Source organism: Oncorhynchus kisutch, unplaced genomic scaffold, assembly GCF_002021735.2.
Source record: "Oncorhynchus kisutch isolate 150728-3 unplaced genomic scaffold, Okis_V2 Okis03b-Okis08b_hom, whole genome shotgun sequence".
Taxonomy (NCBI): Eukaryota; Metazoa; Chordata; class Actinopteri; order Salmoniformes; family Salmonidae; genus Oncorhynchus; species Oncorhynchus kisutch.
The window spans coordinates 4,494,497-4,521,858 of NW_022261980.1; the positions used below are offsets into that span (position 1 = coordinate 4,494,497).

Genomic DNA, 27,362 nt, shown 5'->3' on the forward strand with positions numbered 1-27,362 from the left:
TACAGGTCAAATACAGCCTAGAGACTTAACTACAGGTCAAATACAGCCCTAGAGACTAACTACAGGTCAAATACAGCCTAGAGACTAACTACAGGTCAAATACAGCATAGAGATGCAGAGAGACTAGAGAGCAGAGAGACTAACTACAGGTCAAATACAGCCTAGAGACTAACTACAGGTCAAATACAGACCTAGAGACTAACTACAGGACCAAATAACCAGCCTAGAGAACTAACTACAGGACAAATACAGCCTAGAGACTAACTACAGGTCAAATACAGCCTTGGCGTAGGCTAACAACTTGATTTACAGCTCACCTTTTTTGTTATAGACTAAGTCAGGGTTCCCCAACTGGCAGCCCGCAGTTCAATTTATTTGCCCCCCCAAGTTTTCTGAGCAAGAAAAAGGGACATAGGACTAGAAACACCAGCAAAATCAGCTCTAAATTAACTTGAGATCTTTTCAAAGAATTTCACACATAAGAGATATGTGATTATACACAAATGTAAGCAAGGTTTGAAATGACTATTTTAGTCAAATGATATCTGTTTGGGCTTCTTGCAGTCAATTTGCACGTTTATAGTAATTATGTTCTGGCCCCCTGACCATCTGCCTGCTGCTGAATCTAGTTGATGATCCCTGCACTAGGCTATATAATTGGGCCTAATACATTCTGTGCGGCCTCATTTTCTGTGCAGGGAACAGCATTAGGACTAATTCGATACAGGCTACTGCTCCATAGCCAAGTTGATAGCCTACACTCTTTGTAACACTTAGGCTACTATGTCAAAACATCAAAGAAGCCACAGAAATGTAAACTCTGCTAATGTGGCATAAGCTGCATAAGGATGCACCCCAAATGACATTATATTAGGCCCTGCTCAAAAGTAGTGCACTAAATTTTTATGCATTTAACCTTTCTTTAACTAGGCAAGTCAGTTAAAAACAAATTCTTATTTACAATGACGGCCTACACCGACCAAACCGGGACAACGCTCGACCAACTGTGCGTCACCCTATGGGACTCCCAATCACAGCCGGTTGTGATACAGCCTGGAATCAAATCAGTGTCGGTAGTGACGCCTCTAGCACCGAGATGCAGTGCCTTAGACCGCTGCACCACTCCGGGAGCCCAAATATAGGGAATAGGGTGCCATTTGGGACGTAGTCTAAACTAAGCCTGGATATGGTAACACTGATCTGGGTAGTAGTGATGTAATGGTGCATCTGCTGGGTTGGACATCTGGTGTATGGTTTAGTACACTGCCATTTCCTCCATGGGAGACAGGATAGGGAGGGCTGCTTCACTACCCTGAGAATGCATAGGAAAATATACAGAACGCATAACAAGTTTAAGAGCGCGTGGACGTGTGACGCCAAAGTGTCATCAGCATCGTACTGGGCTCTTAAGGTAATACGGAGAGGACATCATTTGACTTCATCATCCTAATTCTATCTTTTACATAAACCGAGTGATTTGACAGAGAGGAGAGGAAGAGAAGAGAGAGAGAAGAGAGAGAGGAGAGAGGAAGAGGGAGAAGAGAGGGAGAGGAGAGAGAGAGAATAATCCAGTGGTAATCTCAGGGACTGTCTTTATCAGGGTGGATAGCAACCACTCACAGAGGGGCTGAAATACCAAGATTACCATGGTGAAAAGAAAGCGAGCCATACAACAGCAGGTTAACTCAATGAAGATCATGCTAACAGTGAGCTGAGATTCACACTCTTTCTATTGCTACAGCCTGAAACCATAGACCGCCTATAGGCCCTCCTTTTGCTCAGGTCTTGTGCCACGTTCAGAATTTGTGCCGTGCCTGTGTGATTTCTCTCCTTTGATCTGAAATAGCCTACTGGTGGAAGAGACATGCAGAGGTCCTAAGTAAGCATTTCGTTGGATGGTGTATACCATGTGTATCCTGTACATACGACTAATACAACTTATCCAGAGCCCGTATTTATGAAGTGTCTGGTCTAGGATCAGATCCTGCCTGTCCATAATAATTTGATTCATTATGATCGGAAAGGCTAAACTGATCCTAGATCAACACTCCTACTTTGAGACACTTGATAAATACAGGCTCAGATCTCAGGTTCCGAAGATCAGCACCATTCCATCCTTCTCAATATTACTGTAATTAAAGTCCCTCCTCGCTCCCCTTCCTTACACCAATCATTGCCCCAATTCTCTACCCCTGCCCCCCTGATGCCAATCTCCAGATGAATTAGTGAGATCTCATGATGGCCTCCTCTAGTCTAGATTATGTTATGAAATCTGCCATTTCAAATCTACAATAGTAACAATCCCACACAAACACACAATACGCCCACACGAGAGAAACACACACACACACCGAAATCAGATCATGCTTGAGTAGGCTACGTGGAAGCGATAAGTGGTGACTTCACACACAGCAGGCTACTTTCTCAGGTTGAACATAGAAACGATGTGGACTGTCTTTATAGCAGGCCAATGAGATGCTCCAGTCCAAAACAATGGCCCCATAGTATTCCCTACATAGCCCTGCGGGCCCTGGTCAAAAGTAGTGCACTATATAGTAAATAGGGTGCCATTTAGGACCCACACCTGGTGAGAGGTGAATCATTCAGAGAACACAACAACCATTAGGCCTACCTGGAGCTGAAACTATGTCTGGCATGCCATCGTTACGCTGTACAGTAAGGTATCTTTAACAAACATGGTGAGGAATCCAATATGTAGACTAGCCTGAACATCTTCCCTAATCATACATCTTAGCTAACAGGTAAGAGACATAAGGCCCATCTAAATGACAAAACATGTGTAGACCTACACATTCAGTTTAGCTGAAATCTGGAAAACAAACATATGAACTCCAGCTGAAGCCTTGTTGCACACATCACAGCAGAGGCTAAGGACAGTGTTATGTCATTGGCCTAGTTGTGCAACCACAGTGAACCAGTTCAACAAAGACTGACACACAGTCACTCATGACTATAGGCTACATGCTGACTCTCACACAGATAGGCCGATATATTCACCTTGGCTGTGGAAAGAACTCTCTCCTCTACTAGCAAGGATGTCAACTGAGGGTATCGGCCAGGGACTTGTCATCGGATTCCATTTATCTAAAGTGGCGTAATGTGGTTTGGGGGAACCAATATAACTAAATAACTGTTCTTATAGGCTGGGGTAATAGTCTACTAGTGTTGTTTGAATAGGCCAACACTATCCAAGTCACAGGAACCCATTGCCATAGGCTAGCCTACATCCACATGACATCACAGGTGTTAGCCTACATTATGATTTGCCATTGGCTTTGTTTATTTAGCAAGTAAGCTATCATTTTAACTGAACAGCTGTCTTACAGCAACACTGGGCCTCTAGTAGTAGATGGACCTAGCAGCAACAGAGGAAGTATGGGTCCTCCATTGAGACTCAAAATAGTCCAATATAAGCTCTGAGATGCAACAAAGCAAAGGGCATTGTACAATAACATAAAAGCTATTTGATTGTCCTAGTCCCAAGCACATTAGCTACAAAAACAAACTGGAAACTTGCAACAATGAACCTAGTCAGTAGCTCTTACAGTAGCTTGCAGTGAGCGCAGTAAATTGCGATTAAAATCACACGGAACTGTGTGAAAAATGTTAGAAATCCCCAGCCTAGTCTGTATTATCGTTTTACTGCCTGTCTCAACAGTGCCCAGTATTGTTCGGATAAGTGCATCATTGTAACAGGCAACTTAGGCAGAGACAAATAACGTTGGTTGAGAATAAACCTGAAATGGGTGTCCATCACAATCATGTTTGTATTGGACCAACCTCAAGAAACGTACCAATTTCCCCCTCTCTCCTACTCCTCTCTTTCTTCGTCTCTACACCAGCAGATGACATCCGACATCATACGCAGAATGATCCCACAACGTAACGTACTCAACTGACTACACATAATCCATTGTCATTGGCTGTTTGTTTAGTAAACCACGCCCATATATTATCGTCTTGCACAAATTAAACGTCAATCATTTACAGCCTTTTAAAAACACAGCTGGTTGGACAGGGTATGTGAAAGTATACACCCCGAATACAACAGTGACAGAAAACAAGTATAATAACAAATTGTCACCGACAAAGTATTGTAACCAGCCATAACGTAAATGTCGCTAACGTTACCTCTTAATTAGCTTGTCATTTAACATTATAACGTTAAGCAAACGTTATCTACTGTACGTCCAAGAAGTTGTTGACATCAACATGATTATGATGTAGTTAACTGCCTATGCATCGTACTGACCTATTATAGTTCAAATCCAACTTTAATACAGGGAATGTAACATTAAAAACAAAAACTATCTAGCTAACGTTAGCTAACATCAAGTGTTAAAGTTTTGTGCAGGCTAGCCGTCCTTAATGGGACACTAACCTGTTTTCAAGGACCGAGGTCATACACTATGATACAGTTACAGTAGCTAACGTCGTTAACTAACTAGCTAGCTAACGTAGTAGCACTGGCAGGATAGTATATCGTGTATATATAGTCACACTAACGTTAGTTAGATAACTTAGCTGTACCATAACATTAGATGCTGTACTAAATAAAGATCCAAAGCATCGTTAAAAGTTATTGCGATATCTAACTGGCTAGCCAGCTAGCTACACAGACCTATCAGTAGCTAGCTTGTTTGAACTGACGTTGCCTTACCTTCTGTTTAACGTTACGTTTCTACTAGTGAAGTAAGCTAGCCCACGATAACTTTCTTGGACTTCGGAAAAGACTAGCTAGGTATGAAAAACGGAACGACCACGATTGTAGGCTCGCTAACTCTACGCGGTGTTGTTGGGTCTGTCTTTTCTCGCCTCTCCCCTACCCCCGACCAGACACTGTCTTATTTGTTACTTTTTACACTTCAACTCCGACTGTTAAACTGGCGGTGACGTCACAGACAATCCTTCACACGTCACTGCGGCTGTCAAAATAATGCCAGTGGGGTAGTGTGATAGCCATATAGATAGATGCTAATGATGTTTATTGCAGTCTGTTTAATGATTGATTGGCGTTGCTAGCTGAGTCCAATCCAAATGTAGAATTTCTCATTTCAAGGCCAGCCTAACTTGCTGCCTTCCCTGAACTCACACACATTGCAACATTTTTATCTTTGGACACGAGTTTTACATTAGCCAGCATGGCCGCCCTTGCGTGCAGCCAAACAAGCTATGAGGAGAGAAATAAAGAAACGAGTAGCTGCGTTGGACGATCAAGAGAAACTTCGCCAGTCTCGAGTCATTTCGCAAAAGGTAACAAAAACTGGGTATCACATTTACCAGTGTGCTAGTGTATTTTTTTTTACAAAGCGCTACAAACTCATTTGTGTATGCATGTGTCCTGTCGTTCATCGTCGCGTGGCCAATAGAGCTCACCAGTTTGTAGTCCTAAAAACCGGAAATCTGTTTCGTTCAGCCATTCCATGGAAATTGAATGCGGAAAAAATGGGGTTCTGGATAAATGTCGAAAATTAGATCTGAGATTAACACAGGTTTATGGTGCTTTCATGACAAATGTGAACTTGGAAAAAAGAGATCAAATCACGACGTCAGTGATCTTTCATTTCGGAAATTCCGTGTGCGCTAGAAAGATGCCAGAGTTTTGGATTTGGAATTCCCAGTTGACCTTTCAAAAAATATCCAGTCAGAGTTCGTTTTTTTTTCACTCAGAAGTCTGAGATTTCCGAGTTCCCAGTTCATTTAAATGTTGCATTAGGATATCTGGTATGTTTTGGCTCTATGAGATAATATCACATGACCTTTAGGAATTAGGAAGCCTTTTATGTGCTTTTTTCAGATAATTTTTTTGAAAATCACAAAATAATGTTAGTTGATGGAGATGATCTCATAGAACAAACATTTAAGATCTCCTAAGTCTGTGTTTACCCGCATACTTCATTTTCGGGCATTTATCCCAAAATTAACGACCAGTGGTGCCCCCCTCGTCCCCCCTTACGGGGTCTTAACCAACCCGGCCATGGACCCCCAGCCCACTCCGAGGACCCCTGGAGCCCCCCCCCCCCATCAGCACCTGGTACCCGGTGCGTGGCTAGACAGCCTGTGGAGCCAAAGCCTGATTTAGTGTGAACCAGGGTAAGAGTTGGTGCCCTCCCAAAAACATGCCATTACTATTGTTCTCTATAGCCACTTTTGTGTGTAGTATTGTCAAGAAGACAGAAGACACCGAGCCATGAATGCTTCAATTATATGTAACTTGTCTTTTACTAACAGATAGACGATATTGCTTTTAAAATAATCAAATAACTCAAACATTTGTTTGTCAGCTGTCCTCCAGTTGGTGACCTCCTAGAGTGTTAACTGGCAGTACCTTAATGCTGTAATCATATAAATTACCAGTCTAACACCTCATACCTCATTACTTTCATAAAACCTAACGGCACATTTTGAATGGTTAATTTACATGCGTTATTTGATGTCATTTGCTCCGTAAATAACAGGGAAGTAGAAAAACTATGCCTACACTAACCCTTTATTACTCTCCTCTCAACCAGCTCTTCCAGCACCCCAAGTATGCCAGGTGTGAGCGCATCGCTGTGTTCCTCAGCATGCACGACGAGGTGAGAACAGAGGAGATCATTCAGGACTTGTTTAAGCACGGTAAGACCTGCTTTATGCCCAAGTACTTGACCCAGGGCACCAGTAACCACATGGACATGGTGAAGCTCACCAGCATGGAGGATATGATGTCACTGCCTCTGACTTCTTGGAACATCAGACAGCCTGCCGCCGCCGACAACACCAGAGAGGAGGCCTTGGAGACAGGTTAGTGTTAGTCTACACACACACACACACACACACACACACACACACACAAGCTTTTGCCCTGCTGCTGCAAGAAAGAAAAAAAAGAAAAAATCACAAAGAAGAAGATATTGGAGTCCGTCCACTTTGTGTGAGAACCTATTCTATTTTTCTGTGATCTCTTTATTGGTTTTACACAACAACCAAATATCCTTTATATCCTACCGAGTCAGGTAAGCGTGATGGCACCTTCTTTCAGTACGCACATAGAGCCACACACACGCACAGTGCTTAGTTTTCGTGATTCATTTTCTACTTTTTGGGGGGTAAAAATGTATTCCCAATCAAAATCCTATTTTCCCTAACCCATAACCTTCAACCTAACTCAAACCCAAATGCCTAACCTAAACCTAACTCTTAAGCGTAAAATAAAATGTTAACGAATTCAGGACATGAAAAAAGTCCTGACTGTTTTCCTACCTTGTCAGGACATTCCGGTGACTTGTCAGGACATTATGGACCTGATAAGGTTGAAAACATACACACACACACACAGGGTGCCCTATGGTGATACGATCCTCACAGTGTGTGTTGACATATTGTACTTTAGTTTGCCTGTTGTATATTACCATCTGCGTGTATCATAACACACTTATGACCTATTTGTTGGAATGACCTAAATCGTGGCACGGCCTTGCAATGTTCGTCTTTCTTCCCTTATACACAGTTAATCTTTGTTCCCCTATGGGCCCTGTTCAGACGTAGTGCACTATTTAGGGGAAAGAGTGCCATTTGGGATGTGTGCACAGTCTCCAACGAGGGACACCATATCAGTGTCAGATCAAAGTTCCTGTTTTGGTTTCCTCCACCAGATGGTGGTATAGCATCATCATCAAGACTGGTCAAAATGGTCGTCTCCTGCAATAACAACCTTACGTCTGGACACACACCTGTCATGTGGCACTTAATCGAAATACTATGCAAGGGGATGGATGGAATTGCCCCAACACTGATCCAAGGTCATTTACCCCCTAAAGGTTAATCATTGGGTAGGGGAAGGATAAACTGATCCTAGATCTGGTAACATCTACCCTGAGCACCAAATAAGCACTGTGAAGTTGCATAATTCTATTGTAATCAACTCTGCTGCTGCTGTATAATAAGAAAGATCATATTGATAACAGTTATTAGCATTGTAATCTCTTGGATGGTGAATATGTATTTTTTCCTCTGTCAACCTCAGCTATTTTAATCCAGACTGTCACAGCTTTAATCATTAGATTGGATATGAAATACCGACGCCTGGGGAGGAAATGTGTTTGTTGTGCATTCTCTGAGTCTATTGAGCTGTGCAAATAATGTCATCATTACTTCTGGAACCAAACTGGTCATAACCCCGCTCCTTCATTGTGTCTGTATAACAGTATTGCTTCCGTCCCTCTCCTCACCCCTACCTGGGCTCGAACCAGGGACCCTCTGCACACATCGACAACAGCCTCCCTCAAAGCATCGTTACCCATCGCTACACAAAAGCTGCTTGCAGAGCAAGGGGAACAACTACTTCAAGGTCTCAGAGCGAGTGACATCAGCGATTGAAACGCTATTAGCGCGCACCCCGCTATAACTAGCTAGCCATTTCACACTGGTTACATATGTATGAATTCACTCCTGTCTGGCAATAACCTGTGTCAATTCTAATTATCGCTCTCACTCACCTCATGCACTCCACTCACCAGCTCAAGTAACCAGGTTCACTTGTAACCCGGTTCACTTTTAACCAGATTCACTTTAACCCGGTTCACTTTAACCCGGTTCACTTGTAACCAGGTTCACTTGTAACCAGGTTCACTTGTAACCAGGTTCACTTGTAACCAGGTTCACTTGTAACCAGGTTCACTTGTAACCCGGTTCACTTGTAACCAGGTTCACTTGTAACCCGGTTCACTTGTAACCAGGTTCACTTGTAACCCGGTTCACTTGTAACCAGGTTCACTTGTAACCCGGTTCACTTGTAACCAGGTTCACTTGTAACCCGGTTCACTTGTAACCAGGTTCACTTGTAACCCGGTTCACTTGTAACCCGGTTCACTTGTAACCCGGTTCACTTGTAACCAGGTTCACTTGTAATCAGGTTCACTTGTAACCCGGTTCACTTGTAACCCGGTTCACTTGTAACCAGGTTCACTTGTAACCCGGTTCACTTGTAACCAGGTTCACTTGTAACCAGGTTAACTCTTGGTGTTGGTGACTATAGAAAGTCTACACTCCCTTTAACTTTCTTCACATTTGGTTGCGTTCCAAAGTGGGATAAAAATTAATTTCATTTTTTCTTTTTTTCAACGATCTTCACAAAATACTCATGTCAAAGTGGAAGAAAAAAATAAATTAAAAAATAAGAATGAAAAATAAACCCTAATATACCTTGATTAGATAAGTATTCACCCCTCTGTGTCAATACATGTCAGAAACACATTTGGCAGCGATTTCAGGGGTCAGTCTTCTTGGGTAAGTCTCTAAGAGCTTTGCACACCTGTATTGTGCAATATTAGCCCATTATTCTTTAGAAAATTCTTCAAGATCTGTCAAGGTGTTGGGGATCATGGCTAGACTGCAATTTTCACATCTTGCCATATATTTTCAAGCAGGTTTTCAGTCAAAACTGTAACTTGGCCACAGGAACATTCACTGTGTTCTTGGTAAGCAACTCCAGTAGATTTGGCTTTGTGTTGTAGGTTATTGTCCTGTTGAAAGGTGAATTCCTCTCCCAGTGTCTGGTGTAAAGCAGACTGAAGCAGATTTTCCTATAGGATTTTACCTGCGCATAGCTCCATCCCGTTTCTATTCATCCTGAAAAACTCCCCAGTCTTGCCGATGTCAAGCATACCCATACCATGTTGCAGCCACCACCACGCTTGAAAATAAGAAGGCAGTTACTCAGTGATGTGTTGTGTTGGATTTGGCATAAAGGCTTTGCATTTCTTTGCCTTGTTTTTTTTGCAGTATTACTTTAGTGCCTTGTTGCATAGATATACATGTATTCTGTATATTTGTATTCTTTTCACTCCGTCATTTAGGTCATTATTGTGGAGTCCCTACAATGTTGTTGATCTATCCTTAGTTTTCTCCCATCACAGCCACTGAACTCTAGCTGTTTTAAAGTCACCAATGGCCTCATTGTGACGTCCCTAAGCAGTTTCCTTCCTGTCCTGCAGCTCAGTTCAGAAGCACGACTGCATCTTTGATGTGTCTGGGTGGTTTAATACATCATCCACAGCATCATTATTACCTTGACCATGCTTAAAGATATATTCAATGTCTAATTTGTTATTGTTACCCATCTACCAATCACTGCCCTCCTTTATGAGGCTTTCGATAAAGCTCCCTGGTCTTTGTAGTTGAATCTGTGCTAGAAATGTAATATTTGACAGAGGGACCTTACATATGTTGTATGTATGGGGGACAGAGGAAAGTATAGTCATTAAAAAAAAATCATGTCAACCCTTGTTATTTCACACAGAGCGAGTCCTTATTTGATTTGTTAAGCCAAATAACTCATTTAGGTTTGCCTAAACAAAGAGGGTGAATACTTTTGCTATGACTATTTTAGTTGTTTATTTTTATTCATTTGTAAAAAATATATATATATTGACTTAAAAAAACAACAGTTAAATCTATTTCAATCCCACTTAAAAATGCAAGAAAATGTGAAAAAAGTTCAAGGGGGTGGAGCCTTTCTATAGTCTCTGTATACCAACCAATCACGTCTTCAGTTTAGGGCTCCCTCTGACAGTGAACAGCTGGTTTGATTAATTCCTCTCTACTCTGACTCAGTCCTGCAGCCTTGAATACCTCTCATGAACCTATCATGGCTGTTGTCAAGGAAACTACAGATAGACCATAATGCAAAGCCAATTTAAATACATGAGAAGAGATGGGGGGAAAAAAGGTCTGTCTTGCCGTGCCACCAAATTTGCTTTGATTATCGTCCTGGTTTTCACATAGCAACAAGAAGGGCACCTTATTCCAAGTACCTTGAATATTCCCAGTAGCTGACAGAAGGTTTTAGACCCTATTATTTCCCCCTCTTTTCATAACAGAAGTTCCATCCTCAAAACGAATGTCTCTTTGTCCTGGGGTGCATGGAAAGCAAAGGTCTGGAGGTGTGGTGTGTGTGTCTGTGTGTGGACAACACAACACAAATTGCTACCTGCCAGGATTGACATCCTGCTGAGCATCTGAAACTTGTTTCAAAGCATTTTCCTCTTGTTCAGATACTTACTTACATGTGGGGAGAGAGAGAGAACACGACAGAGAGAGAGAGAACACGACAGAGAGAGAGAACACGACAGAGAGAGAGAGAACACGACAGAGAGAGAGACCATGGCAGAGAGCGAGACCATGGCAGAGAGCGAGACCATGGCAGAGAGCGAGACCATGGCAGAGAGCGAGAGACCATGGCAGAGAGAGAGAGACCACGGCAGAGAGAGAGAGACCACGGCAGAGAGAGAGAGAACACGGCAGAGAACGAGAGAGAGAACACAGCAGAGAACGAGAGAGAGAACAAGGAAGAGACAGAGAGAGAGAACACAGCAAAGAGAGAGAACACAGCAGAGAGAGAGAGAGAACACAGAGAGAACACACAGCAGAGAGAGAGCGGGAACACACAGCAGAGAGAGAGCGGGAACACACAGCAGAGAGAGAGCGGGAACACACAGCAGAGAGAGAGAGAGAGAACACAGCAGAGAGAGAGAACAGAGAGAGAGCGAACACACAGCAGAGAGAGAGCGGGAACACACAGCAGAGAGAGAGCGGGAACACACAGCAGAGAGAGAGCGGGAACACACAGCAGAGAGAGAGCGGGAACACACAGCAGAGAGAGAGAGAGAGAACACAGCAGAGAGAGAGAGAGAGAACACAGAGAGAACACACAGCAGAGAGAGAGCGGGAACACACAGCAGAGAGAGAGAGAGAACACAGCAGAGAGAGAGAACAGAGAGAGAGCGAACACACAGCAGAGAGAGAGCGGGAACACACAGCAGAGAGAGAGAGAGAACACACAGCAGAGAGAGAGAACAGAGAGAGAGCGAACACACAGCAGAGAGAGAGAACAGAGAGAGAGCGAACACACAGCAGAGAGAGAGCGGGAACACACAGCAGAGAGAGAGCGGGAACACACAGCAGAGAGAGAGCGGGAACACACAGCAGAGAGAGAGAGAGAACACAGCAGAGAGAGAGAACAGAGAGAGAGCGAACACACAGCAGAGAGAGAGCGGAAACACACAGCAGAGAGAGAGAACAGAGAGAGAGCGAACACACAGCAGAGAGAGAGCGGGAACACACAGCAGAGAGAGAGCGGGAACACACAGCAGAGAGAGAGAGAGAACACAGCAGAGAGAGAGAACAGAGAGAGAGCGAACACACAGCAGAGAGAGAGCGGAAACACACAGCAGAGAGAGAGAGAGAACACAGCAGAGAGAGAGAACAGAGAGAGAGCGAACACACAGCAGAGAGAGAGAGCACAGCAGAGAGAGAGAGAGAACACAGCAGAGAGAGAGAGAGCGAACACAGCAGAGAGAGAGAGAGCGAACACAGCAGAGAGAGAGAGAGAGCGAACACAGCAGAGAGAGAGAGAGAGCGAACACAGCAGAGAAGAGAGAGAGAACACAGCAGAGAGAGAGAGAGAGAGAGAGCGAACACAGCAGAGAGAGAGAGAGCGAACACAGCAGAGAGAGAGAGAGAGAGCGAACACAGCAGAGAGAGAGAGAGAGAGCGAACACAGCAGAGAGAGAGAGAGAGAACACAGCAGAGAGAGAGAACACAGCAGAGAGAGAGAGAGAGAGCGAACACAGCAGAGAGAGAGAGAGCGAACACAGCAGAGAGAGAGAGAGAGAACACAGCAGAGAGAGAGAGAGAGAGAACACAGCAGAGAGAGAGAACACAGCAGAGAGAGAGAACACAGCAGAGAGAGAGAGAGAGAACACAGCAGAGAGAGAGAGAACACAGCAGAGAGAGAGAGAGAGAGAACACAGCAGAGAGAGAGAGAGCGAACACAGCAGAGAGAGAGAGAGAACACAGCAGAGAGAGAGAGAACACAGCAGAGAGAGAGAGAGAGAGAACACAGCAGAGAGAGAGAGAGAGAGAACACAGCAGAGAGAGAGAGAGAGAACACAGCAGAGAGAGAGAGAGAGAACACAGCAGAGAGAGAGAGAACACAGCAGACTCTATTGGCTAGGAATAGAAGAGACTGGGGTCGATAAAAACAGAGGCCTTTGATTGGGCTCTGTGTTATTTACACTTTTGGAGCGTGTGTGTGTGTGTGTGTGTGTGTGTGTGTGTGTGTGAGCGTGTCAATAACTATCAGGGTTCGATTGTTAGCATTACATCCTTACTGCCATTTAAAGTGGATGATGTGATGCCAGATGAGTCATGTGAACAACAGTAGGCTATATGCGTCAATAATAGATGGATGTTACCCTGCAGTCTGGAGGGCCGGAGAAGAGACCACAGCAGTATGGCATCCCCAACCTGCTGCTGTTGTGAGGAACGTGAATGCATAATGTCCCTGCTTAATCTGCATAAATGATTCATGAACGTCATGGTTGCGTGACAACAGGAAGATATTTTGATATTGGAGTCTCAGGCTACACTGAGCAGAATGGAGTGAGAGGTTCACATCATCACCAGAAGCCTGGTGCCTCATTCATAAAGTCTAGGATCAGGTCCACTCTTTCCATGTAATCTTGTTCATTTTAACCGTAAAGGCAAAACTGATTCTAGATCAGCACTCCTACCCTGAGGTGATTGATACATACGGGCCCTGATATCAGATGTTTTAAGAAACATTCTGTGAATCATCTCATCTGTTATTTCTTTGGGTTGTCAGCGAGCACTTGATGCTATGGTTACACCAGGATGTTGTGAAATATTGATCCAACACCATCCATCTTTTGACCCACAGAGAATCTGTAGCTTGTTGGGTCTGATGGAATTATAAAGAATTGATCGTGCTGGAGACTGTAGAACTGGCAGTGCATGTTTTAGTTCTGGCATTTATTGAAGCAGGCCTGCAGTTCACTGCTACGAAGCAACAATAGCATTTTTAGCCACATTTATTTTGTAGGGTGAAGTGTATTTCTGTTTTAAATAGGATGAACAGCGTTGTTTCATAGCTTTGAGAAACTCCTTTCATGTTCTTGAACCAACCAATCCTTTCATAGTGTTGAACTTGGATCACCATACAGGGGTAAGGCAACGCTTTAACAAGATGTATTGTAATTGAGGTAGAAGATCAGACATACTGTTTTAAACATGCATAGAGATGGCTGACTATAGACCTATATCACCACTGCTGTATAACCTCTGACCCAGATAACAGGGTTACATTGTGAGATGGCATCAGCTCTCTGAAAAATGGTTCATAAGGTATTCTAGTAAGCCTCCTCATTCATGTATTGTCATGTCTTCCTCCCATGCAGGAGGTCTTGACCTGATCTTGATGCCAGGCCTGGGATTTGACAGGAATGGGAATCGTCTGGGCCGAGGGAAGGGCTTCTACGACTCATACCTGGAACGCTGTATGAAGCACCCCAAGGGGAAGCCATACACCATCGCTCTGGCCTTCAGGGAGCAGCTGTGTCAAGACATACCTGTGGGCGACAACGACGTGCTGATAGACGAGGTCCTGTGTGATGTCCTGGACTAGTTCAAAGGCACATTTTCATATTTCTGAAGTAAATCTCTATTTGTGATGTAAATGAAATGTCCTAGAAGGGTTCAGACACCTTTTTTGTGCTTTGTCTTGTTTTTGAGAAACTTACCCCAGCCGTGGTACACTTCGTTGCTCGTCAGGCAACGCAAATGACATGAACAAAACCCACCCAAATATGTTGTTTTAGAAACAGAATTTCAGTATAGTGATGTAGGTCTTTAGATGTTGTACACATTAAATAGTGTCATTCCAAACTTGATCCACAACGTTATGTTCCATTTTGTGCGACTGGAGCCGTTTGTTCTAGCAGCTGTGCTGCGTGGGCTGTGTCCCTGTACTAAAGGGGCTCAACCTGCACGGCTGTGTCCCTGAACTAAAGGGGCTCAACCTGCACGGCTGTGTCCCTGTACTAAAGGGGCTCAACCTGCACGGCTGTGTCCCTGTACTAAAGGGGCTCAACCTGCACGGCTGTGCTGCGCGGGCTGTGTCCCTGTACTAAAGGGGCTCAACCTGCACGGCTGTGCTGCGTGGGCTGTGTCCCTGTACTAAAGGGGCTCAACCTGCACGGCTGTGTCCCTGTACTAAAGGGGATCAACCTGCATGGCTGTGCTGCGTGGGCTGTGTCCCTGTACTAAAGGGGCTCAACCTGCACGGCTGTGTCCCTGTACTAAAGGGGATCAACCTGCACGGCTGTGTCCCTGTACTAAAGGGGATCAACCTGCACGGCTGTGCTGCGTGGGCTGTGTCCCTGTACTAAAGGGGCTCAACCTGCACGGCTGTGCTGCGTGGGCTGTGTCCCTGTACTAAAGGGGCTCAACCTGCACGGCTGTGCTGCGTGGGCTGTGTCCCTGTACTAAAGGGGCTCAACCTGCACGGCTGTGTCCCTGTACTAAAGGGGCTCAACCTGCACGGCTGTGTCCCTGTACTAAAGGGGCTCAACCTGCACGGCTGTGTCCCTGTACTAAAGGGGCTCAACCTGCACGGCTGTGTCCCTGTACTAAAGGGGCTCAACCTGCACGGCTGTGTCCCTGTACTAAAGGGGCTCAACCTGCACGGCTGTGTCCCTGTACTAAAGGGGCTCAACCTGCACGGCTGTGCTGCACGGGCTGTATCCCTGTACTAAAGGGGCTCAACCTGCACGGCTGTGCTGCGCGGGCTGTGTCCCTGTACTAAAGGGGCTCAACCTGCACGGCTGTGCTGCGCGGGCTGTGTCCCTGTACTAAAGGGGCTCAACCTGCACGTCTGTGCTGCGCGGGCTGTGTCCCTGTACTAAAGGGGCTCAACCTGCACGGCTGTGTTGCACAGGCTGTGTCCCTGTACTAAAGGGGCTCAACCTGCACGGCTGTGCTGCGTGGGCTGTGTCCCTGTACTAAAGGGGCTCAACCTGCACGGCTGTGCTGCGCGGGCTGTGTCCCTGTACTAAAGGGGCTCAACCTGCACGGCTGTGTCCCTGTACTAAAGGGGCACGCTCAACCTGCACGGCTGTGCTGCGCGGGCTGTGTGGATTTAAATGTGATCCCAGCTAACAGATATTGGTTCCCAGAACACTGGAAGTTTTCAAACGACAATTTCAAACAACCAAAATAGAACCTTTAGGGAACGTTCTGTGCTAGCTGTGATGATATTGTTTGGTATGATGATATGACATTCTCATAAGACATGAAGCTGTGAACTAGTCAACAAGACAGTGGTGGAGCTGAGTCTGGTGGCCCCATTCCAAACGGATCATTAGCCCTTACTTCAAGGTTTTTGTTTAAATACTGATCCAATCCATTTAAATCTTCTAGTGGGGGCATCAACAAGGGCCTAAGTAAGGGGCCAGGGTTCAGTTTGGACTTGGGACCTCTTAAGTGCTTGCTAAAGACCCCTAGTAATCATAATGGTCAAAAGAGTTGTCTTAGTATGTGCCTGAATTGGTGAGGAATAAACTGTTCTCTACAGATGACACTTCTACCAGGTGACACTACCTTGTTTCCTTTTCAAGATTCCTGTGATTTCAGTTATTAGATTTTTTTAAACTGTCAAACGTCCTGGTCTTCTGTAATGAGATGATTATGCTGCCATCAGGGGACAAAGGAAGTTCAGTTAGGAATAAAGATGGCTGAATGAACACACGCTTGTTTATTGCTCACCAAAGCTAGCTAGCATAGTTTGGTGTCAGAAGTGGGATCTAAAACCCTTGGTTGTCTTAACAAAGGAATAAGAGTATTATTACTAGAGACTGAGAGCATGCTGAGAATGAGTGTTTGACTGGCAGAATGTTAATGAACTGCCTAGTGACTGCCTCGCTTGTTTGCCTAATTGCTGTGATGCCCTTGAGAATTAATCCATCATTTTCTTTTTATGTTTTGCTTATCAAAGTGTTGCCTGTTTTAAACTGAGACTGAATGACATGACATTGCTAAGTACAGCAGCATGAATGCAGAAAGCTGGACCGGCTCACCGTAGATCCAAGAGGAAAACACTAAGATTCTCTCTCTTCTTGTGTGACCGCACTTCAACATACATTGTTGGTCCTCCGTTTCTTTTAGTTATTGAAGACCATGATTATTTAGATCAGGAAACTTTTGTTCCTGGGCTTTAACAAAAGGCTGTACACACCTGCAGTAGACCTTCAGAACCACAGTTATCCATCCATGATCTAAACAAGACCTTCAGAACCACAGTCATCCATCCATGATGTAAACAAGACCTTCAGAACCACAGTCATCCATCCATGATCTAAACAAGACCTTCAGAACCACAGTCATCCATCCATGATCTAAACAAGACCTTCAGAACCACAGTCATCCATCCATGATCGAAACAAGACCTTCAGAACCACAGTCATCCATCCATGATCTAAACAAGACATTCAGAACCACAGTCATCCATCCATGATCTAAACAAGACCTTCAGAACCACAGTCATCCATCCATGATGTAAACAAGACCTTCAGAACCACAGTTATCCATCCATGATCTAAACAAGACCTTCAGCACCACAGTCATCCATCCATGATCGAAACAAGACCTTCAGAACCACAGTCATCCATCCATGATCTAAACAAGACCTTCAGAACCACAGTCATCCATCCATGATGTAAACAAGACCTTCAGAACCACAGTCATCCATCCATGATCTAAACAAGACCTTCAGAACCACAGTCATCCATCCATGATGTAAACAAGACCTTCAGAACCACAGTTATCCACCCATGATCTAAACAAGACAGAAAAAGACACCTGTCAGAAAGAATATGTGACCTGTGTGATCCAGTGATTATAGTGCCACTGACCCACATCTACCAGAGTCAACATGGGTTCAAATCCAATCCTCCGACTCAATCTCCTCCAGTCTCTCCTGACTTCTCTCTACGGTCCTCTGTTCAATGCAAACCATTAAAACATATGAAAGGAGTGAGGGGGGGGCAAAAGAGAGATTACAAAAGACCTTGTCTCAATCTTTAATATTTAGACTGTGGCTGTACTTCCACCACGGCCTGCCCACTCATTAAGTCCCCAGGGTGATTTATAGTTTGTTCATCTGCTGAAATCACAAAAGTGGTTTTACATAAACGTTATTCGGTTCCTTTATGTGTTTAAGATTGGTTTCAGTTGTAAAGCCCCGGTTACCTAACAGTCCCATCTTTCAAAGGCTGTGTCTGTCTGTCTGTCTCTGTCTGTCTGCTCAGCAGTTGATTTATTACCATAGCGGGAAGGAAGTCTTTCTCCAGCTGTACAGAACAGAACACACATAGTACATCTCGCTCAGTATCAGCCAGCTTTATAATGACATGGATCAGGAACATATATGTAGGACAGCAGCTACACACACACACGCAGTACATCTCGCTCAGTATCAGCCAGCTTTATAATGACATGGATCAGGAACATATATGTAGGACAGCAGCTACACACACACACACACACACACACACAGTACATCTCGCTCAGTATCAGCCAGCTTTATAATGACATGGATCAGGAACATATATGTAGGACAGCAGCTACACACACACACACACACAGTACATCTCGCTCAGTATCAGCCAGCTTTATAATGCCATGGATCAGGAACATATATGTAGGACAGCAGCTACACACACACACACACACACACACACAGTACATCTCACTCAGTATCAGCCAGCTTTATAATGACATGGATCAGGAACATATATGTAGGACAGCAGCTACACACACGCACACACACAGTACATCTCACTCAGTATCAGCCAGCTTTTTAATGACATGGATCAGGAACATATATGTAGGACAGCAGCTACACACACACACACACACACACACACAGTACATCTCGCTCAGTATCAGCCAGCTTTATAATGACATGGATCAGGAACATATATGTAGGACAGCAGCTACACACACACACAGTACATCTCGCTCAGTATCAGCCAGCTTTATAATGACATGGATCAGGAACATATATGTAGGACAGCAGCTACACACACATACACACACATACTTTTTCACCTACCACTGCCTTCTCTCCATCACTCTCTCCATCCTCTCTTTCTCTGCTTGTTCAATCTCTCCCAGAGATTTACAGCTGCCTGCTTCATCAGAACCAGTGTGATGATGGTTTATTAAAGAAATGAGACGTGTGTGTGTGTGTGTGTGCTCATTACAGAGAGGTAACACGACTAGATAGGACAGGCACATTTTTTTATTCATTTTTATTTAACTAGGCAAGTCGATTAAGAACAAATACTTATTTACAATTACGGCCTACCGCATATAGGACTGTCAGTGTCAGGTGACACAGCCACCAGGTTGACAGGTAAGGCTACAATGACGCAGGTAGCTCTGATGTCACAGCCATTCTGCATGATCAGGGGCCAAGCATCTCAGAGCAGGAGTGCTGATTTAGGATCAGTTTATCCTTTTAGATCACAATGAATAAAAGACATGGACGGGGGGACCTGATCCTAGATCAGCACTCGTTAAGACGCTTGATACTGTACTGTACGGCCCCTGGGGGGTGTCTCATACGGCCCCTGGGGTGTGTCTCATACGGCCCATGGGGTGCGTCTCAACAGTCTAGAAAACTCCGGAAATCATTACAACAAATGACATATAGATCTATTTTTATTCATAAATACAAGTAAGCCTCCCCATAAAAACTGTTATATTTATGAACAGTATAAACCATTTAGTGTGAATGTCATCATATATAAATCATGAACAACAGGCCTTATACATGTTCTAACAAACTGGAAACATGTTCAATAAAAGCAGATCCATAAATAAAGTGTTAGGATGTGATCCAAATAGCACCCTATTCCCTTTATAGTGCATCATTTTGGACTGGGACTCATAGGACTCTGGTTAAAAGTAGTGTACTATATAGAGAATAGGGTTGCTCTCTTCCACAGTCATTTGGCCGTCTCCTTGTGTTTAACCTGTTTGTAAATTGCCTGTGTGTGTTTTCTCTCTCCCCTATCCGTGTGTGTGTGTGTGTGTTTTCTCTCTCCCCTATCCATGTGTGTGTGTGTGTTTTCTCTCTCCCCTGTCCATGTGTGTGTGTGTGTTTTCTCTCTCCCCTGTCCATGTGTGTGTGTGTGTTTTCTCTCTCCCCTATCCATGTGTGTGTGTGTGTTTTCTCTCTCCCCTATCCATGTGGGTGTGTGGATTTCTTCCCCAATGAACCACAAGAATGAGGACTCTTCCATATTTCATGAGAACGGGAAGAGTGTTTATGCTCTGGGGACTGCACCGAAAATGAGCATGAGTTCAGATTTCACACCCCAAGTACACCCCAGGTGAACACACACACACACACCTGTAGGTCTCATTTCTTTGATGAACCATCTTCAGAATGACACTGGTTCTGATGAGATGATCTCAGAGAGCCAACACATGTCCTCAGGTTACTCATCACAGTTCACTAACTCACTTTGCTTAGGTAAATCCATTGAATAACTGATATGGTAGATATTAAACCAGAGATGTTTTCCACAGTTACTTGCAGTTGAATAATCAACTAAATGAGGCTTGATTAGAAATAGAAACATCATGAACTAGATTCTCAGTTTACAGAGATTGGCCTACTAAAGTATTTTTTATGTTTGATTCTGTTTTGGGGTGATTCCCGAGGCAATTACTTTATGGCATCTATGCTGGAGCCTTATGCTGTGTTCGTAACCAAGAGGGAAGTGTGAATTTACCACACACCGGGAGAAATCCACTTGAACAGCCCTCTAACTGGTAATTACTAGCAGGAAAGCTTCCCTGATCTCCGACTTCTACCATATGCTGATCTCTGACATCACCTACTAGGAAAAGGACACCGATAGCAGCATTTTTGACAGTTAAAAAAACATGAATTATAAGAAGTAATCTATTAATATAATTGTTTTACTCTATAATTTGTTTACAAGCCATGATCGCTGTACTTTTAGTGTATGTTTGACACAGCTTTTGGTCATTAGCCAATAAGCTACCCAGGAAATAGCCCATATTAATATATGTAGCCATAGAAATACAGTTAATGAAATCAATAACTTGCTAACATTAGATAACATTCATATACTGTATGTATGTATGTATGTATGTATGTATGTATGTATGTATGTATGTATGTATGTATGTATGTATGTATGTATGCATGTATGTATGTATGTATGCATGTATGTATGTATGCATGTATGTATGTATGTATGTATGTACGTACAGTGGGGAGAACAAGTATTTGATACACTGCCGATTTTGCAGGTTTTCCTACTTACAAAGCATGTAGAGGTCTGTAATTTTTATCATAGGTACACTTCAACTGTGAGCGACGGAATCAAATACTTATGTCATGCAATAAAATGCTAATTAATTACTTAAAAATCATACAATGTGATTTTCTGGATTTTTGTTTTAGATTCTGTCTCTCACAGTTGAAGTGTACCTATGATAAAAAATTACAGACCTCTACATGCTTTATAAGTGGGAAAACCTGTGTAAGTAAAACGCTAGACTGCTGTTTCTACTAGCCCAGGTAACATTCAGGTCCTAAATCTGCGCCATGCAACGTTTATAAAGACAACATTTCACTGGCCAGCCGGGCTAGTTGGGCATATTTTCTACCAGCCTAGTCTGAAAAGTACTAGACTCGGGCTAGAGGACTGGCTTAATATCCAGATCTCACTGATTGCTATTGGCTACATACCAGTGGCTTGACAGTGTAAGCACCCTCAAGTCCCAATGAACAGCTGATAGGGAATATTCTGGAATAAGTTACCCTCTGATTTGAGGTTTGTGTGTGTGTGTGGACCTTCAACTCTGTACAATGTAACTGTAAGGCAGAAGTGCACTGAACGTGAAGTGCACTTCTGCCTCTATTGTTTAATTGTCATGTTCCTACTAACAATAATAAGAAACTATGGAATAAAAGCCGGCTGATACTGAGCGAGATGTACTGTGTGTGTGTGTGTGTGTGTGTGTGTAGCTGCTGTCCTACATATATGTTCCTGATCCATGTCATTATAAAGCTGGCTGATACTGAGTGAGATGTACTATGGGGAGGGGGGAGGGGGGAGGGGGGGGGGGGGGAGGGGGGCTGAGGGCCATGTTATGGAAGGCCCTCCTACCTCCCTCCCCAGTGATTGGCCATCTGATGTTATGGAAGGCCCTCCTACTTCCCACCACAGTGATTGGCCATCTGATGTTATGGAAGGCCCTCCTACTTCCCTCCCCAGTGATTGGCCATCTGATGTTATGGAAGGCCCTCCTACTTCCCACCCCAGTGATTGGCCTTGTGATTTTATGGAAGGCCCTCCTACTTCCCCCCCAGTGATTGGCCTTCTGATGTTATGGAAGGCCCTCCTACTTCCCTCCCCAGTGATTGGCCTGATGTTATGGAAGGCCCTCCTACTTCCCTCCCCAGTGATTGGCCATCTGATGTTATGGAAGGCCCTCCTACTTCCCTCCCCAGTGTTTGGCCATCTGATGTTATGTATGGAAGGCCCTCCTACATCCCTCCCCAGTGATTGGCCTTCTGATGTTATGGAAGGCCCTCCTACTTCCCTCCCCAGTGATTGGCCATCTGATGTTATGGAAGGCCCTCCTACTTCCCTCCCCAGTGATTGGCCTTCTGCGTTTGAACAGCATTTCTTTCTCTTCTTTCCCAATGCTCTCCTCCCCTCCTATCTGGGCCCAGCTAATCTCCAGAACAGGGAGGAATCCAACTTGATTGAACTTCCGCACAAAGATTATTGGCCTTTCTAGGGAGTTTTTCCTAGCCACCGTGCCTCTACACCTGCATTGCTTGCTGTTTGGGGTTTTAGGCTGGGTTTCTGTACAGCACTTTGAGATATCAGCTGATGTACGAAGGGCTATATAAATACATTTGATTTGATTTGATTATTATTATTATTCCAATGCAATTATTTGCACTAAATGGTGAGTTACTCTGTTATGCCTGAAGTTGATTGGCTCTCATGTGTAGGTCATTTATTGTAGAGCATGTTGACTGTGACGGTTGTCCTGATTAGTAAGTGGTTGGCTTGCCTTTTAGCCTGACAAATATTGCTCTCTGTGTTGTAGGTATTGGGACAATTCAGCTAGCATTCAATTCAACTATTTTCTCATACTTGTGGTCAAAAATCACTGCTATTACTGTGGGAATTTGGACATTTATTTGACTGGTTTATGTGGAAATAGTGCAGTGATTGGTCAATTAGCAACCCCTCGCATAATATGGAGGGTATTGTTGATTCAATCACAGAATCCTGGAGGGACTGCTTTATCCTTATTCTTTAACTCACTCTCTTTCTCTCTCTCCCACACACACACACACACATGCACAAATGTACACACACATATGCAACCACGCACATGCACACACACTCACTGTGTGCCCATACATGTAATCAGAGCCTGGCAGTGGCCCATGGAAATCTCATCAGCAGGTGGGATGCGACAGTGTGTGTGAGACTTTTGATGGTGGTGAAGGCCTGTGATGCGTAATGGGGGCGGATGTGTTTGGGGCAGAGGGTCAAGGACAGGTTGGGGTGGTGGGGGTGGCTCTCTGAGCCATGTGGATGGAGGAGGGATGACTTACAAGCAATCTGGGTGCTAGTCAGCACTGGCATTTACACACAAAAACACAGACACACACCCTCTGTCTGAGATAGAACGTGCCTCGACTCCGGATGACAAGATGAAAGCCAGGTCAGACAAGGTTTAGATAGGGAAAGAGGTAAAGATGTGTGATAAAAAAGACAGTGTTCTCTCAACCATTGTGTCAGTATACAACCTGAATGTGTACCTCTGACATGAATATACCAGCGATGCACAGCCTGTCAGTACAGAAAATAATACAATTTTAAATTACAGTCAGAGCCTTTTAAAGGTGTGATCCAAGCACAATAGCACTGCATACAAAACAGGTTCTCTCTTGTGCTGTTAGCAAAAGACACCCACTTACATTGCAATTCAGAAGCAGCTCTGAGTCTATACATTATGATATGTACCTGTACTGCTACTGTTTTGAATGCTTGTGTGTGGGTGGGCAGGGCCGGATACAGGGATAAGGGGCCTAAGTTGTTGGTTAGGGCCCCCGGCTGCTAGTTTTCTTTTTAGGAACTCAATCAGGGTCTCAATTTACTACTGAGAGTAAGAATAGTAGAATACACCAGGTGCAATTTGAAATTTGGTTGTCAGCAATGTTTTCTCTTGTTATGTCTGTCACTGACAGTCGCTCAATTAGCCATGTCAGCAAATTTTTGATTGGTAGTTAGTCTAGCCAGCTATCTAAACTTGTAGTAATCATGGCTGAATACTGGCCCGGCACGCAGGGCATATGCCCAGGGGCCCTGACCTCCAGGGGGCCTCTTTGATTTAATCATTCTCATTCAGATATTCTATTTACATGGAATAGGTCATTACAAAATGTGTAGAATTGCTGGAAATTAACTTTCAAACTGCAGAAATCTCTCTCCACCCCTTGGGAAAATGAGTAGAATTGCATGACGATTTTATAAAATTGCAAAGTTTTCTTGCTTTGAAACTGTAACATTTTCCAACCAGCTCTCACAGTTTCACGTCAGAATTAGACGTTCATCCATGTTTCTCAAACGTCAAATTTCTAAGTTGTTGCAAATGTTAAATTTGGAAATGTTGAAGATGAAGGTTAGACATAAACCTTAAGGTTAGGCATGAACTCTGAATGGTTAAGGTCAGGTTTGGGATAGGCTTAAAACAAAGATCTCAAAAACAACTCTCTATCGCTGGATTCAAACTGGCAACCTTTGGAATCAGAGGCAGATGTGTAGGCACTCTCTCTCCCCCCTCCCTCTCACCCTCTCTCTCTTTCCTACTCTCTCTCTCTCTCCCCCCTCTCTCTCTTTCCTACTCTCTCCCTCCCTCTCTCTCCCTCCCCCTCTCCTTCAATCTCTCTCTCTCCCCATCCCTCCCTCCCTCCTTCCGTCTCTACTTCTCCCCATCCCTTCCTCCCTCCGTATCTACCTCTCTCCTCCCCCTCCCTACCTCTCCTCCCCATCCCTTCCTATCTCCTTCCCATCTCTACCTCTCCCCATCGTAACTCCCTCCGTCTCTCCCGCTCCTCATCTCTCCCTCCCTCTTTCCCTCCCTTCTTCCTTCCCACCGTCTATCTTTTTCAATCCCTCCTTCCCTCCGTATCTACCTCTTTCTATCTCTCCCTTCCTTCGTCTATCCCCATCCCTCCTACCTCCTTCCATCTCAACCACTCTCCATGTCTCTCCATCCCTCCTTCCCTCCGTATCTACCTCTTTCTATCTCTCCCTTCCTTCGTCTATCCCCATCCCTCCTACCTCCTTCCATCTCAACCACTCTCCATGTCTCCCCATCCCTCCCTCCCTCCGTATCTACCTCTTTCTATCTCTCCCTTCCTTTATCTATCCCTATCCCTCCTACCTCCTTCCATCTCAACCACTCTCCATGTCTCTCCATCCCTCCTTCCCTCCGTATCTACCTCTTTCTATCTCTCCCTTCCTTTGTCTATCCCCATCCCTCCTACCTCCTTCCATCTCAACCACTCTCCATGTCTCCCCATCCCTCTCTCCTCCTCATCCCTCCCTACCCCCTTTCCTCCCTCCATCCTTCCATCTCTACATCTTTCCATCTCTCCCTCCTACCTGTGTGGTAAAATCCTGCTGTTGCAGAGGTTGTCCCTCCCACCTTCCTCCCTCCTTCCCTCCCTCTGCCTCATACCCCCTCATCCATACTTCTCCTTCCTTCCTCCTCTTCCCAGCTCACCAGTAGCTCCAGCTCTGCAGATGGTCCCTCTGTTGGCAGTCCGGTATCACAGCAGCTCAGTCCCCTCTCTCTCTCTCTCTCTCTCTCTCTCACACACACACACACACACACACACACACACACACACACACACACACACACACACACACACACACACACACACACACACACACACCACACTAGCAGCCAGCCTCTTGGCAGTGCAGTATTCATGCAGGGAGGTTTGATGGCTGTGTCCATATGTGTCCATAAAGCCACTGATAGGGATACAGAGGCCACAACATGGCCGTGTGTGTGTGGCATGCATACACACATGTGTATGTGTGTGTGCCAGAGAAAGAGAGATGGTCATAAAAGTGTTATTGTTCTAAATCACCCGACTGTGTTCACAGTATTCACAGTACTACCATAGAGTCTAGTTCACATCAAATCAAATGTTATTTTTTGACATGCGCCTAACAGTGAAATGCTTACTTAGAAGCCCTTAACCAACAATGCAGTTTTAAGAAAAACAAGTGTTAAAGTATTTTCTAAAATAAACTAATAATCTCTGTTATTGTCCTAAATCACCAGTCTGTGTTCACAGCATTAACATAGATTAGTTCACACCAAGTGTCAATTATTTCATCTCAACAGATGTGAAGGTGATTCACAGCAATTGGGTTCACTACCAAAGCAATCTCACTAAGAGGCGCTCTTTCTTGCAGTGCTGAGAGTACTGATATCAAGTGGAATAACTGTGTGTGTGTGTAGGCATGAACACACACACACACACAGTTTTCTATCCAGCAGAGTATCAGCCAGGGAGGGCTGCTGGGGGAAGAATAGAACAGCCTAGTTTCTCTAATCCTTTTGATAACACATCTCATCTGTACCAGAGGACACATACTTTAACACACAGTCAGAGAGGAAATCTGAGGAAACATGATCAACATCTCAAATGGTTGTGTCAGATTTCCTCTCTGACTGGTGTTACAGTATGTGTCATTCCAACATAGTGCACTACGACCAGGTCAGATCCCTATAGAACGGGTTAGCTGACAACGTCACCAGAACGATGCTCAGGCTTCAATGGGGCAGAAGGCCGTGTGGTCTTGTGATTCTGGGTGGCCAGATAGCAACAATGACAACGTCACCAGAACGATGCTCAGGCTTCAATGGGGCAGAAGGCCGTGTGGTCTTGTGATTCTGGGTGGCCAGATAGCAACAATGACATAGACATAGCTGCCATGTGAGGAATCGTAGGTTGCTCATTTCAGCTAGTTTTATCTGATTATTGATATGCTAATATGGCAAAACTTTGCTAGTTAGCTAACCAACAAATGTAACACTGTATTTGAGAGACAACAAGTGCTCATTGTGCAAATGTATTTATATTTTCAATAAATATTGGAGACAAAATATAGTTTCCATGTTGTCAACAATCTAAACCAACCCAGTCTGTTTTTCCCTATAGTTGACATGTTGCCAACAATGATCCCTTATTGATGTCACTTGTTAAATCCACTTCAATCAGTGTAGATGAAGGGGAGGAGACAGGTTAAAGATATGATCCTTATTGATGTCCCCTGTTAAATCCACTTCAATCAGTGTAGATTAAGGGGAGGAGACAGGTTAAAGAAGGATTGTTAAGCCTTGAGACA

At 44.4% G+C, this 27,362-nt stretch overlaps 2 protein-coding genes across 2 annotated transcripts in view; one reads left to right on the forward strand and one right to left on the reverse strand.

Annotated features, from left to right (window-relative positions):
• LOC116352688 (AN1-type zinc finger protein 6-like) overlaps positions 1-4,777 on the reverse strand; it is a 119,321-nt gene extending 114,544 nt beyond the window's left edge. The window contains exon 1 of the mRNA XM_031812819.1: positions 4,682-4,777. The gene's annotated coding sequence lies outside the window, so the exon portion shown is untranslated. The remainder of the gene's footprint in view (positions 1-4,681) is intronic.
• Positions 1-16,601, forward strand: part of LOC116359566 (5-formyltetrahydrofolate cyclo-ligase-like) — a 17,086-nt gene extending 485 nt beyond the window's left edge. The window contains exons 2-4 of the mRNA XM_031812399.1: positions 5,158-5,274; positions 6,534-6,804; positions 14,259-16,601. Of these exons, the coding sequence (XP_031668259.1) occupies positions 5,158-5,274; positions 6,534-6,804; positions 14,259-14,485 (615 nt within the window). The 3' untranslated portion in view covers positions 14,486-16,601. The remainder of the gene's footprint in view (positions 1-5,157; positions 5,275-6,533; positions 6,805-14,258) is intronic.
• The last annotated feature ends 10,761 nt before the right edge of the window (positions 16,602-27,362 follow it).